Genomic DNA, 14,312 nt, shown 5'->3' on the forward strand with positions numbered 1-14,312 from the left:
GGTGGATCCCATAGTCATGCTAGACATTAAAACTAATGGACATTTTCCATTTTTTTACAATTGAAGGAAAATTGCACTCGTTAAAACAAATTCATTCGTAATTTTTTTGCACCCCTATTCATTCAATGATATTTTCTTCTTCTAACCTTTTTATTACTGGAAACTAAAACCTACATTAAAAACTACTCAAAAACTAGCACAACAAAAATAGATAAATCCATACACTCCATCATCATCTTCCAACTCATCTACAATTAGAAGGGGAGGATGATCAAAGAGCCACAAACTATCAACAATACTAAGAGAATACCACAGCTGCTTTGTTTTCAACATCAGTTCTCTCATTAACTAAAACCATACATATATACATACTTACAGACTTACGTACATATATCATTTCCCTCATCCAGTCACTCCTTAAAATAAAAAGGGGCTACCCTTATTCTTCACAATTTTACATTGTAAGATAAATACATATCTTCGTTTCTATACACCATACTCTACAAACCATCATGACATGGCAAGCATAAACCTCTTCCTACCACTATTATGATCCTTGGCCTTGTGATGTCCGTCATGAACATTTATTAAAGTAGACAGCCAAAGTTGCACGTTTATTTACATTTTTAGTTTTATGTTGAATATTACAAAAACCGTATCCTGTTAAAAACATGAATACCGCTGCGAACAAATCATGGTTTTGATTGTTTCAACATGAATGTCGCATTCTCCAACGTCTTTTAAATTTTTTGTTTTAACATTTCAACTGTATAATAATATAAAACAGTCGAGCAAACATTAATGCATTTGTATTCAATTTTGCTTTCTTTGATACGGCTGACTCGATAAAAAGATGCTGCCATAAAGGAGGGAAATGAAGGGTAATAAAAAAGAGAAGGGCTAAATGGCTCACTCACATTCAGATTAGAATGACTTGGGGTGTAATAATACAACACAATAAGACCCAAAAGCAGAGACTAGAATGTCATCCATAGTTACAACTACTCATTACAAAAGATTGAAGTAATCAGGAAAACTACTCCTTGTTGCGCGAAGAGCGCTCCTTCCTTTGGCCACCAAGAATACGAGAAATTTGCAGACCTCTACTGAATGCTTGGTTGAACAACATTCGAGTCTGAAATTCTGAAACAAAAGGAAACCATGCCAGGAATGCCACTGGAGTGAACAAAAGCAAACCCATAACTATTTCGTAACCACGAGCAAGGGTTTTTACAGATCCCCAGAATCCAGCTCGGCGAACAAAAGGTTTCAATGCCTGAGCAATCTGCAAACAAAAATGACGGCAACATGCATATTGGACTGAGTGTGATGATATAAACAGATAGGCATCGAAATCAAGTCGGAAGTTAAGGAATAAGGGACAGACTGAAGACTTGTGCCACTAGCAGCAAACACACTTTTGATGTTTATAAGAATTTCTCATTTCTTCCAATTACTTGCCTTCATTAATATTGGATCCGGTGTGATGCAGAGTTTAAGAAATAAGCCACGCGATGCATGGCTCATGAACACTACTTGTTATAGGTTCAGTGTGTTTGGATAGCAAAAATAATCAATTTTTGGCCCAAAAAAATGATTCTCTACAAAATTATCCAAACACCCACTTTTTTGGAGAATCGAGTTTTGGGCCAAAAATCGATTATTTTCAGAAGCTGAGAATCAGAGCTTCTGCGAAAAAGCTTGTCAAAAATGTTGGGGAAAATTACAAAGACAGGCCCAAGAAAAAATTACAAAAAAAGCATATAATTTAATAAAAATAAAATCATTCTCTTCTTTTCTCTTTCTTTTCTTAATAAAAATTAAACTTTGTATCTTCAAAAAATGATATTTGGTATTTAAAAATTAAATCATATAATAATTTATATAGCTAAAAATTAATTCTGATTAAATTATCCAAATATCTTCAATTCTGTTAAAATTAATTTTTAAAAAACAGTATCCAAGTACATTGCATTATAACATAATCAATTATGATTAAAATCTATCACTTAATCAATTATTTTCAGAATCTATTATACTCAACTGAAATCCAAACGGGCACTTCATATATAGTCATAATATAAATAACACAACTAAGTATACAGCTAAATAAGGATCAGGTGATCAAGAGAGATCAACCCTCATTGCCACAAACATTCTGGCATCTTCTAAAAGAATTAAAGATGTAGGCTAGTCATTTACCTGAAGAATGCCCCAACCAGTTGGCATGAAAGCAAGAATGCAGACAAAAATGTCTTGTAACGTCATATGCGGAAGTGCAATCAAAGTGACCAGAATTGAGACAAATGTTAGGAATATCAATCCCTTGATTAGCCGGAAGCCAAGTTGAAATTCTGCACTGAGCTTCCGTCTCCCAACAGACACCGTCTGAGACCAAAGACACAGATCAAATTTGTCAGACCATAGTAAGGCTTTGTATGAGCGAAAGTAGCGGATCACCTTGTCGTTCAAAATAAAGACTAGAAAAACCATTTCACACACGCCAGGCTAAAGAGCATAATTATATGCAAACTGTTTAACATTCGCAACAACATATATAGCCGCAAGTCACTAACCTTCATCACGAATAAGATTAAAAAGATCACCAACCATGACAGGCCATAGACCTGTAGCCAAGGAAAGAATATTCAGTCCACATAATGACGAAAAGGTTTTTCTTGTTTTGAAGAAGAGGACATGGTAGAGACTTACCAGAACACTTTTTGTATGCCTTGTAATATGTAAGTGATATACAAGACCATACTGATAGATAAAAAATCGTAAAGATAACAAGATTTCAACAATGATGCCCCTCTTGCCAGAATATTGAAGATGCTCCTGTTCCTCTTCCCACCAAGATTCCCAACTTTTTTCAGGCGGTACCCCGATACCTCCTATGTTGCTAATCCATTTATTCCAATCAGTCCAATCATCTACAATTTTTTGCCACTCAAACCCAGAAGGATTAAACAAGAAGGGTGCAAAAAGCCAAGTTCCCACCATAAACCACATCGATATGGTGATGAGGATATAAGCAACAGCGCTTCTATAAGAATTACCAAAAATTTGGTACACAAGAAGCAAAATCATGAGTTCAATACCCTTGACAAAGTGGCTACGGGAGTAAAGTCTATAATTGTCAGCAAATTTGGCATGGAAAACCACAAACCCTCGTCCTGTGGGCCGATATTTTGCACCTCCATGAAGTAATGTCCTTCCATAATAATGAGTTTTTGTCCCAAGAGAAAATGTGAAGAATACTGGGGCTAATTGTAACTGCATCAATATAAACTCACTTAGCGCAGTTCGGAAACCTCTTTCCAAGCCAATCTCCATTAGCATCGGCAAGGCCATTAGAAAACCAATCTGAACAAATGACTGAGAGGCAAGAGCAACTTGAAGAGGCTTATTGTCTCGAATGGCTTTCTGTGTACTTAAACCTTCTTCAAGTCCACTTAGAACAAGATAAAGGCGACCATAGAGGAATACATATACAGTGAGAACAGTAATCTGTCAATGTAATAAAGATAAAAAAAACGAATTTCAGAATAGTGACATAAAAACAAGATAGCGGGTAAAGAAAGCAGTTAGCCATGGAAAACATACAAGAGTACTAAAGTAGAAACCAATTGTAGTGAAATAACAAGACAACATTCTGAAAAAGTCAAAGCGGTGCCCAAGTCGGTACACATCTCGACTTAGTGTTTGCTCTCCATTGCCATTAGCAATTTTGGCTTCAAACATGGAAATCTGATTGAGACCCACATCTCTTCCCTTCCCCACTTGTATGTACTCATGATGTGTAACATTTCCCTCACGGAGGGTAGAGTTGAATCCTGCATATAACATTTCGATAAATGAAGATATAATCAACTACAAGACAAAAACTAAGGCAGGATTGGCAATCATTGTACCAGCAAAAATATCTTCACTCAAATTGATAACTTTAGAAGCTTTGCTGACACCACCTCTTGTGAGGTGGAAGAGCCTATCGAAGATGTCAGGATGACCATAATGGAAGCGAACCCTGCATGGAAAAAAGGAAGTGAACCAGATTATATATCTCCCATGAAAATAATAACTAGTCTAATGAAGACCTAAGTAAAGCACAGGAAACCCAACTTTAAAAACTCACTTTTAGAGAGGAAGAACTATGCCACTTAAGTACCACAAAATAACCCATGATTCCAACAGAGCTAACTAGATAAATCTACAAAATTTCCAACCCATAATCTGGCCAAGTAGAAAATTTATTTATTTTTATTGTAGTTATTTAAAGACTTTCTTAAAGGATCTCGTAACACTGAAAATAACACTGCATATTCCTATTCTGTTCAACAACATAAAAAGAAACAAAAAGTAACACAGAAGGTACAAAACAGAAAGGAAGAACATAAAAGAAAAAAATCCCACTGTCAAGCATTTGAATGGTTCATTAAAAAAATAAATAAAAACAAGAAGAAAAAGAAGCCTCATCCCACTACGTAGGGTGGGCTACATGGATTAAACAACGCTATTTTGCTCTATCATCAACCAAACTTTAAGGAATATTGTAAAATAAGAGGTCTCGTTTAACAACTTCCATGAGTATTCTTTTCAGTCTTCCTCTACCACTCTTTACAAGGCTACTTAAAACAGACATGGATGGAGAAGTAAACCTATACACCACAACTTGGCATAATATTCATAAACTAGGCTACTTAAAACCTGCCTTACACAATAATCTGCGCCTAATTCTACATCACTACAATACTATATGGTTCTCATGAAACTGAATCAAATTAGAAAACTTTATGGTTGACTTCTTCAAAGGTGGATTATGTCTCACCTAGCACACTCAATATAGACCATAACATAAAAGATCTGACATTAATCAGCAACACAAGTATATTCAAGAATTCCATTATCCTACATTTGTTATTTCTTTTCTTTTCTTTTCTTTTTTTTTTGGGGGGGGGGGGGAGGGTGTGTCAACTTACTTCAGCGGATTAGCCAACAACCTCTGACCAATTGTCACAAAACTGGTCTCCTGATTTGACATGAACCAAGCAAGAGAAGAAACACTGAAACCTCAAAGCAAAACAGTAACAAGAAAAAAATCAGAAACACAACAAAAATACATTTGAAAACAACATAAATACATAAAAATTAAACAGACCTTCCAGTAAATATATGCTCCCTAAGTCCAAGAATACTTGGGTATCTCACACCATCATGCTTCGTAAGAAACTCTTCCAGCAGATTTCTCATTTTCAGAGCTTCTTCCATATAGTTGTCCTATAGAACTGGAAAACTCAGAAATGGCATGAGACTTGCAAAGAGGCGCACTTTGTAATATGATATCTTACCTGATTCATATCAATTGTCTGCAAGCCTTCACCACGTGAAAAAATGATGGCATGATTTTGATTTTCAGGCTTACCCTCACCCAAAATGGCTGGTCCAGGAAGTTTTATTTTATAAATGACCTGATTTAGACAATCATTTGATAAGCACATAGTTCAACAGTAATAAATGTAACACTGGAACCAGAAAGAGAATAGAAAAATACTTCATGTAGAAAATCCTATATTGAATTGTAGTATATTGCATTGTAGATTAAAGAGTTTGGCAATTAAGCTTAAATTAGTTTGTCAATTAAAAGGCATAGATGACTGAGTTATATTTTATGTAAATAGGGAAGTATCTTATTTTGAATTATTTCATAATCTAGGAGAGAATATCTTGGGTAGTTAATTGGGTTAGTATTATTCCTAGTGTTTCTCCTATTTTTGTGGGATTTGATTCGTCCCACCATTTTATATATTCAGATGTGCTATTCTTCATAAAATACAGGTTGATAGAAGTATATGAAGGGAATTGATAGAAGTGAATGAAATACAGGTTGACATCAGAATTGTTCCAGAGATAATCATCATAACCAGGATCGCACATTTCTAGGGCACAGTCCTAGAGGAAGAGACCATTAATGTGAGAGACAAATACTGGTTTATCTTCCTAGATGAACCACTGAACTAGATGATTGGGTCAAAAGTCTATATGATAGACTCTGCAGGCAAGAGCAAAAATTGGATGCAGACCTTCGAAGATATATCGGAAAAAGATAGTGGACACGACTTTTTCAAAGAGGAAAAAGAAATTTCAGAAGTATGGAGACAACTACAATCGATAGAAGCAGATTTAACTCGAGATCAATCTAGGACTATTTAGGGGTCCTATCCCACCTATCCTACTCTGTCAAAACAATTCCCTTCATACACTTCTATACATCCTAGAGGATATCTGTAATAACCTAAAAATAATAATAATGAGTATTTTTTTAATTTCTGATTAGGTAAGCCAATCATATTTATATATATACATATATTTTGGAGTTAATTTGCCAAGTAAACTAATGGCTCAATTGGTAAGCATTATTAATCTTAAATTCTAGGTTCTAGGTTCGATTCCTTTGCCATGCAAGAGCAGATTTTTTTAATCTTAAGCAAATTACCATTTTGCCCCTAGCACAAACAGATTTTTTTTTCCCCTCCCAGCCCTTGCGATCTGCATTCACGAAGAGAGGGAGGAGAGGATTCCAAAAAGCTTCTCATCTATTCTTCTCCATTTCAACATGACCACCGACGTGAGTGTGCGATCACCATGATTAGCTATTGCTAACGGTCCAAGTCATGCATCGTCTTCTCCGTCTTGTTTTGTAGCGTTCACTGTTGCTAATCTGTGGTTAACTTGTTCGTCCATTCTTCATCCGCATCGCTGTTCGTTCTTTTCTCCCCTGCCCTTTTGTTTGTGCGATGGCTTCTCTTCTTGCTTCACATTGCTGCTACATTTGTAGGTGCGGCTATGGCTGCAGGGGTGTTTAACTTCTTCCTTTCATGCTTCATGTCACCATTGTCTCCTCCCCTATTTGGCCATCAAGTTCCACTCTTTCTTCATTGAGCTACATCAGCGAACAAGTGGGTTGCCACTCTAGTGTAACTGAGTGTGTTTCGGATTTCTTTCTCCCTCATTACACTGTCGGCCTTCTCTTTCTTTGTTGTTTTTCTCCTCCAGCATTACGTGATAGCATATTCATCTCCACCCTGTTTTTGACATCATCGATCTGGTGTGCTGCAGCTTCAAGCTCTTCTCGTTGTTTGCTCAGCTGATTTGGGTGTTTGAAAAGGCAAAAAAAAAAAAAGAAAAGAAAAGCTCGATTGGAGTTGTGAGAAGTGAATTTTGGGCCTTGAGGGTACTACAGTAAGTGGATAGTTTCCCAACTGATTTATCAATAAAACTAATTTTATTGAAATTTTATACTCTTATATGGATTATTTTAATAATAATGATGTTGATTAATGGATACTTGGTTAATTAAACTACTTCATTTTCAAGTTAGAAGATAGTGGTGAATAACATTTACATCGTGGCATATGAATGCTTTACTCCATATGATATATATTTTTTAAGATTGATAAAAATCATTTTTACTACCTCTGGGAATGTTTGATTACTCAATAAATGCAAGCATGAGCATTGGATATGAAATTTTATTTTGGCAAGTTTTGATGCCTAGGAACCATTCATGCGAGTTTGATTTCAAGAATATAAATTATATTTTAATAGTGGTAATTTTCTCACATGTTTGAAAATGAATTTGGAAGGGATTTTATACAGAACACTAATTGCTAACGACAGTTCCGTTAGCCCTTGACGTGCCATGGTCAATGAGTAGCTAGTTCGATTTTCGTGAACTCTGCTCTCACATTTGTTATTTGTGGGTTTGTGCCTGTGTTTGTTTTTCATGGCTTCAAGCAGCGTTTGGTTTGCATTACCCTCGTGGGCTACATGTCCACGTTTGTTTCGTGGCTCAAGCCGCGTTTGGTTACTTACCCACGTAGACTATGTGTCCACATTTGTGAATTGTTTTAATAAATAACCATAAACATGAATTCGCACAGAAACCGAATGAACAACAAGCAATTCTTATTCTTTCAAGTCTGCCTCTTTCACAACCACAAGGTCCTATTTATAGTCCTAGAATTCGTGAAACTGAACCATACAAATTTAAAAGGGGGTTACAGAAATTAAGGGGCGGTTACAAAGAGTTTATGATGCTCCATTATGTGTGTCTCTCGTTTTCTGCTTCATTATGTGTGTGCCTTCCGTTTCAGCTCGTTTCTGCTCTTTCCGTTTCATGAATTCTCAATTAATTGGTGATTTTATATTCAATGGTTTTCAATTGGTAAATATCATTATTCTTATTCATTTATTTAATCATTTTAACTTGTCAAGATTCAATGTTAAAGCTTCTTTGTCATTATAAATTTAAAGTTTATTGACATTTAAGTTATATAGATTTTTTTTTTACAAGTTTACAAAATTTGTTTACATTAAATTGCTTTCTTTAATTTATGTAAATGTTGTAGCTATTCATTTAGATTTTGGAAAATGCTATAGTTGAGACGTTATTCATTGAAAAGTTATTTTAATCTCGAATAGCATAGTAATGCGGTGTAGTCCTGCTGACCACTAAGGGATTTTTCCTAAGCTGAGTGGAGATTGTGTAAATATCTCCTATTGATGTAAATATGAAGTTTATGTAGTATGTCATGAAAAATATGAATAGGTGCTCCACATAAACTATAGTTAGGGTCCTTATTTTTGTTACATACCTCGTTTGTTGGCAGAAAGGAGAAAAACTCCTGGTTGTTGAAATTTTCTGTTTAAAAATTGTGATGTAGAACTTTGGGAGGTTCTACAAAAATTTTTTATAAAAATATTAATGCAGTTGTTTGAAGAAAAACACTAAAGATATCTTAAATCCAATATAAATATAATTATGATTTAGAAATAAAAAATTTTTCTAAATTAAGGCTCAAGGGATACTTGTTTTGTACTCATATCCCATGCCAGTCACTTCCATATTTCGAGATGTGACAATATCTTTTTCCTCGTGGTATCAGAGCCTAGTTCCGGTAAGGGACCCAACGTGAAGATGATGAAAAACGTCTTTGAAGCCCACAAGCATTATTAAGCGAACATGTTTGTGTGATCAATGATGGACTTACTCTAGGGAAAGATTGTTGAGATGTCTAGTGTAAGTTAACTTGACCTCATATGGAGAAAAAAGTCCTACATCAAATGGAATTGGGCAGGAGAAGATGTATACAAGTGAAAAAGACCTATAAACTCAATGCCTTGAGGTTTTGGGTTAAAATGTGATATTATACTCACTTGCATGAGTCCTCTTGAAACCATTGGGCAGCCTAGCTGTGTTCTCCCTCTAAAATGCTCCCCAAGCCCAAAAGTGGTATCAAAATGGCAGATGACGGTAGTAGAGATGAGAGCACTAGAGAAAAATGACACATATGAAGCAAAATACTTCATGCAGAAAATCATATATTTCATTGTAGAATAACAAGTTTGGCAATAAAGCTTAAATTAGTTTGATGATTAATAGGTGTAGTTGACCAAGTTATTTTATATGTATATAGGGATCTATTTTATCTTGAATTATTTCCTGATATAGGAGACAATATCTTGGGTAGTTAATTGGGTTATTATTTTTCCTAGTTTTTCTCCTATTTTCATGGAATTTGATTCTTCCCACTATTGTATATATTGAGATGTATTATTATTCTTGATGAAATACACAATAGTGGATATCGTTTTCCGCAGTAGGACTTAGGGTTTTAAATGGACACAAGGAGCTTGATTGATTAAGTCAATATTTCACAAACAAGAAGCAAGAAATGCTGTGGTCAAGAAGTGGCCATGAAAGAAAATCTTTGAATATGATATGCTTGCTAGCAAATCTAGACCAAGAGGTGCGAACATTGGACAAGACATGTGAAGGATCTCAAGGAATCTTGTTAATTACTATGCATTTGCTCAATGCATTATAGAGAATTTGGCTACCCAAGACCAAAAGTTTAGAATCTTGAACATTAATGACACATCATCCTCTATATGGGAGCCTCCATACCTATGCACTATGAGAGTCAACCTTGATGGATCTACAGCTGACAAATACCATGCTACATACATAGGGATTTTCCGTGACTCAATGACACTACCAAGTGCATAGGGATTATTTGTGACTCACAGGAGCACCACCAAGTGGGAATTCGTTCCAACTTGGCTTTCTACTACCTTGCATAGTAGCAAAAGCTATAGTGATATGGAACGGTAAAATCTAGCATATACTAAACATATGTACTATTTAAGTAGATAAAATAGGATATCGCTTTATTTCCATGTTTCCTTTCTCCCTTCTTTTTACAAACTAGCAATTGAGATGTGGTTGCCTCTTCCTATTATATTCTATATTGATTACTAAATCATATTCAAGGGAGCAACACTTATTGGAACTCTTCACTAAACAACCCATGGAAATTCATCAAATTGAAAACCAAAACCAAAAAATAAGACCCATGACTTGGCAAGGTCAATGAGAAAACATGTCAATTTGAGACTAATACCTAATCAAATGGAGCTTTAAACCAAATTACTCAAAAATAAGGAACACTCGATGGTTGTAGGCAAGAAGATTGGCAAATACCAACATTGGCTCCAAATTCAATATGATTACTTCTTAACTTGAGAACTTCATTTATGAAGTATACATTGACTTTAGCATATTTTCAACATTTGTATTTATTTATTCTCACCTTCATGTTATGATATGATAATTGTAGTTATGATATGATAATTGTAGTTATAATTTAAAATTTGTGTCAATTATTTCACTAAGATTTAGCAAGTTGCAACCTAGCAATCCAACACCTTTAGCACCATTCAACTTCCAATGGAAAAGAATAAGAGAACGATAAACTATAAAATTCATCACCAGTTTCAATTATTCTTACAACTTCTAGGTCTTCCCTTGAAGAGCCTCCATGTGTCCCCAGTCTCTATCCCCTCAAAAATACCCTAACAGCACCAGATTTCTTCCTTCCTTTAGGGAATTTGTCATCAAGTCATTGGTCCTAATTAGATTTTTATTTGTTTTTCCTATAGGCCATTAACATAAGTGACAAAGTTCACATATTTGGGATGAATTATACAAAATGAAGGTGAAATTAGCTGGATGGTTCAAATAAAGAATGCTAAGAGTTATTTGCGATCAAAAAGTACCTAATAAGCTTAAAAGGAAGTTTTATCAAATATTAGGCTTTAAAGGGCCAACAACATAAAGTTAAGGTAGTGGACATGATGATGCTAAGAAATATGGTCATGAAATTTTTGACTTGGATGGAAAAGAAAATAAATTTTGGGAACCAAAATAATATCTAAGGTCCAAAAGTTTCATTATCCCATCCCAAAAATTTGGTTAAGAGCACCATGGTGTCATCCAATCCATGTAGCTAACCTCACCTAGTGAAATAAGGCTTGTTATAGTCTATTAACAATCTACAACAGTTATATAACAATTTCTTATAATTCCTAGCAATAACAAAAACTAAAATAAGTTTCAAATACATTTGTTTCTTTATATAAACCTCCACAAAAAGATATGGTCCATTGTTCATAATGGTAAAAGATTTCATGACAGAGAATTGTCAAATAATAAGGTTATGAGAACAAGTGTTAGCATATGAACTCAAAGTTCAAATTAGTTCAACACCAAATATTGGATGAAAAAACATCTATATGATTGATTTGTCAAAATAATAAATCGATAACCTGGTCCAAATATTGAGCAGGCTCAGACGGGCTGCTAGATTTTGGCATGGCCTTTACCAAGCAAGAGTAATAAACCTTGTTGATCCTTTTTGGTCTTTCTTTGCTAGGTTCTTCCACCTCATCAATATAGGCCACTCGAAGAGAAGGATATCTGCCAAATAAAAATGTGAAACCAAATAATAAATTAGCTGCATACAATGGAAAGAACTATCAAGCCTTGAAACCTACGTTGTCATAAGCCTCAATATGTCTTGTGCACGAGCAGCACCAGATCGCTTGTCAATACCATACTGTTGGCATGACACCACGTAAGTAAATTTCATATCAGCTACTGCCTGACACTGTGTCCACAAGGACCTTTCCCCTCTTGAGTTATCATCCAAACTTTCTAAGGCTTTATAACCTTCCATTAAATCTACATTCACAAAATTCCAGCCTTAAAACCCAAAATTTCACCAATTCAAGCAAAGCACTGTCTCCCAATGCCAGTTTCTTTGGCTAACAAATTTGGGAACAAAATTGCATCCAATGCAGGGGCAACTAGTAATTTTATATTGAATCAATCCCAAGAGAAGAAGCACTTACCTTCATCTTTGGCCATGTCAAGAAAAGCCTGAAGCTCCAAAGCTTTTCTATAGTACATCATGCCCCTCACTGTATTGAAAGAATACTACAATAAATAACTACGAAGATAAAAGAACGCTTTAGATGTTGGTGAATGAACAAAAGAACTCTCTAGTCCACAAGTTCACATGCTAAGTATAAAAACAAGAGAAGAGAGAAGGGGGCAACCAGTTCTAGTCAGAGTTTGGCCCCTATATGATGCCCAAAGTCGAAGTTCTTCCTCTAACTCATCATTTCCTTTAAGTTCCTCCTCACTGGAGCATTTAACTCTCTGAAGAAAGTTGTTCCACTCATCTGCACACCAATAACAGAAATATCATCAAATGCATGGATAATGAATATGAACCCATCAAATTCATATCTCAATCATCACAGAGGTTTATGCATAGTGCACCTGGAAAAATCTTTTGTAAGTAGAAGAGTATTGAAACACCATCTTCATTAGGTGATTCCAACTCACGCAAAGAGAATAGAACCTCCTCTGTGTAATATGGTGTTAAAACCCTGCAAGCAAAGTCCAATAAAAGAAAACAAGAAAAAGGAAATAAAAATTAGAGAACATAGCCAAAATAGCCAAGAAATGGCAAAAGCTGAAGCTTTCTATAAATAACAAACAATTTTTCTTTTCTAGCATTCTTTCAGGAGACTTTAATTCCTACAAGTTTCATATCCTTTCAGAAGCAACTAAACAACAACAGTAAAATGGTCCTCACTTTCACAGAATTATTTTGTTGATCAAATTTATCAACTTAAACAATTTTCTCATATATATATATATATATATCTAATGTGAGTTTAGAATCAGAAAATTTCTCAACACAGACTGAGGGGATTGAATAAGCATATTGTTGGAAGAGATTATGTCTTATTAATTTTGAATCTCCATTTACGAAGATTGCATGGGAAGGTATTGACTATTGAGTTACAATCAGAGGCAGCAGATTCTAAGAAATTTTTATTTTAAACATATCCACACTCAAACAGTGCAGAATCAGAAACACTATGACTACAAAATTTTTATTTTAAACATATCCACAATCACAAACAGTGCAGAATCAGAAACACTATGAACTAAGAAGCTTACGAGAATGAAAGCATATTCCGAACTTTGGGTGCTGGAGGCATGTCCATAAACAATGAATTTGAGAAGAAAGAAATACGTCTTCTTGCTTCTAAGTTAGATGGTACATCCATGGCAGATTCTTTTGTGGTAAGCAGTAAGTAAAGTCGTTTAATCTGCAAATAAAAGCAAATGAAAATTCAGGAGGGGTTACTTCATTATCAAAGAAATTATGTCGTGGCATCCACATAATCTTTTTAGTGAAAGACCTTCTCTGTCCACGCTTCAGCGACTGGTTCGATTGGAAACCTGATAGCTCCTTCAGATGCAAATAACTGCTGGTGTTGCCGCTCAAGGGGAAGCAACCCTTCATGCCCAGAACCAATATGGATTGACTCTACTACACTATCCAAGGAAAATGATAATATTTTCAGCAAAGGGTGGGGGGAAATGCCATTTCTTAGGGAATAAGGATCCATTTATGCATTACCTCAATATGTGATCCTCCGTCATAATATCTCTTGTAACCACCTCCAGCATGTCCTGGAATAGAATCACAACTTGATCCCTTTCATTTGCATTATTATTTAACTGCAATAGTTTAAATAGCTCTGTAAGATTTAGACAAGAAAAATAAATAAATTGTTCTTAATTACATAAAAATGTCCAAACATTACCAAATATTTAATTAGCTCAACAAACTGCCCATATAGGCTTGGAAGAGCACTCATCCGGAATTCACTTATTAGGTTACCCGCACCTATATGACTGTCAACTTCAGTGAACAATTTCTCTATAACCCTGAAACGAGAGAAGCCAGTTAAATTTTAAGAGATTAAAAATAAGCTAGAGAAGTTTATTGTAGAAAAGAAACAGAATCAAGCTGGAGAAACCAAATGTTTGTAATCATGAAAAAAATATTTATATAAACATGCCACTGACAAATAAACCACTTGTATAA

The 14,312-nt window shown here is 35.0% G+C and overlaps 1 protein-coding gene across 3 annotated transcripts in view; it reads right to left on the bottom strand.

Annotated features, from left to right (window-relative positions):
* Positions 1-887: 887 nt before the first annotated feature.
* Positions 888-14,312, bottom strand: part of LOC129320829 (callose synthase 3) — a 30,143-nt gene continuing 16,718 nt past the window's right edge. For 2 of the 3 annotated variants that reach the window (XM_054966469.1, XM_054966470.1), the window contains exons 27-44: positions 14,029-14,152; positions 13,842-13,942; positions 13,621-13,756; positions 13,376-13,527; positions 12,686-12,795; positions 12,460-12,585; positions 12,253-12,321; positions 11,896-12,082; positions 11,668-11,818; positions 5,349-5,468; positions 5,159-5,277; positions 4,980-5,063; positions 3,915-4,027; positions 3,607-3,836; positions 2,713-3,510; positions 2,577-2,627; positions 2,203-2,388; positions 888-1,285 (exon numbers count right to left, since the gene is read on the bottom strand). In XM_054966469.1, coding sequence (XP_054822444.1) covers positions 1,037-1,285; positions 2,203-2,388; positions 2,577-2,627; positions 2,713-3,510; positions 3,607-3,836; positions 3,915-4,027; positions 4,980-5,063; positions 5,159-5,277; positions 5,349-5,468; positions 11,668-11,818; positions 11,896-12,082; positions 12,253-12,321; positions 12,460-12,585; positions 12,686-12,795; positions 13,376-13,527; positions 13,621-13,756; positions 13,842-13,942; positions 14,029-14,152 — 3,106 coding nt within the window. In that variant the 3' untranslated portion in view covers positions 888-1,036. The remainder of the gene's footprint in view (positions 1,286-2,202; positions 2,389-2,576; positions 2,628-2,712; positions 3,511-3,606; positions 3,837-3,914; positions 4,028-4,979; positions 5,064-5,158; positions 5,278-5,348; positions 5,469-11,667; positions 11,819-11,895; positions 12,083-12,252; positions 12,322-12,459; positions 12,586-12,685; positions 12,796-13,375; positions 13,528-13,620; positions 13,757-13,841; positions 13,943-14,028; positions 14,153-14,312) is intronic. The other variant, XM_054966471.1, reaches the window with a different exon arrangement.

This window comes from Prosopis cineraria, unplaced genomic scaffold (genome assembly GCF_029017545.1).
Source record: "Prosopis cineraria cultivar Desert tree isolate PC_DT_omini unplaced genomic scaffold, ASM2901754v1 PC9, whole genome shotgun sequence".
NCBI classification, from domain to species: domain Eukaryota; kingdom Viridiplantae; phylum Streptophyta; class Magnoliopsida; order Fabales; family Fabaceae; genus Prosopis; species Prosopis cineraria.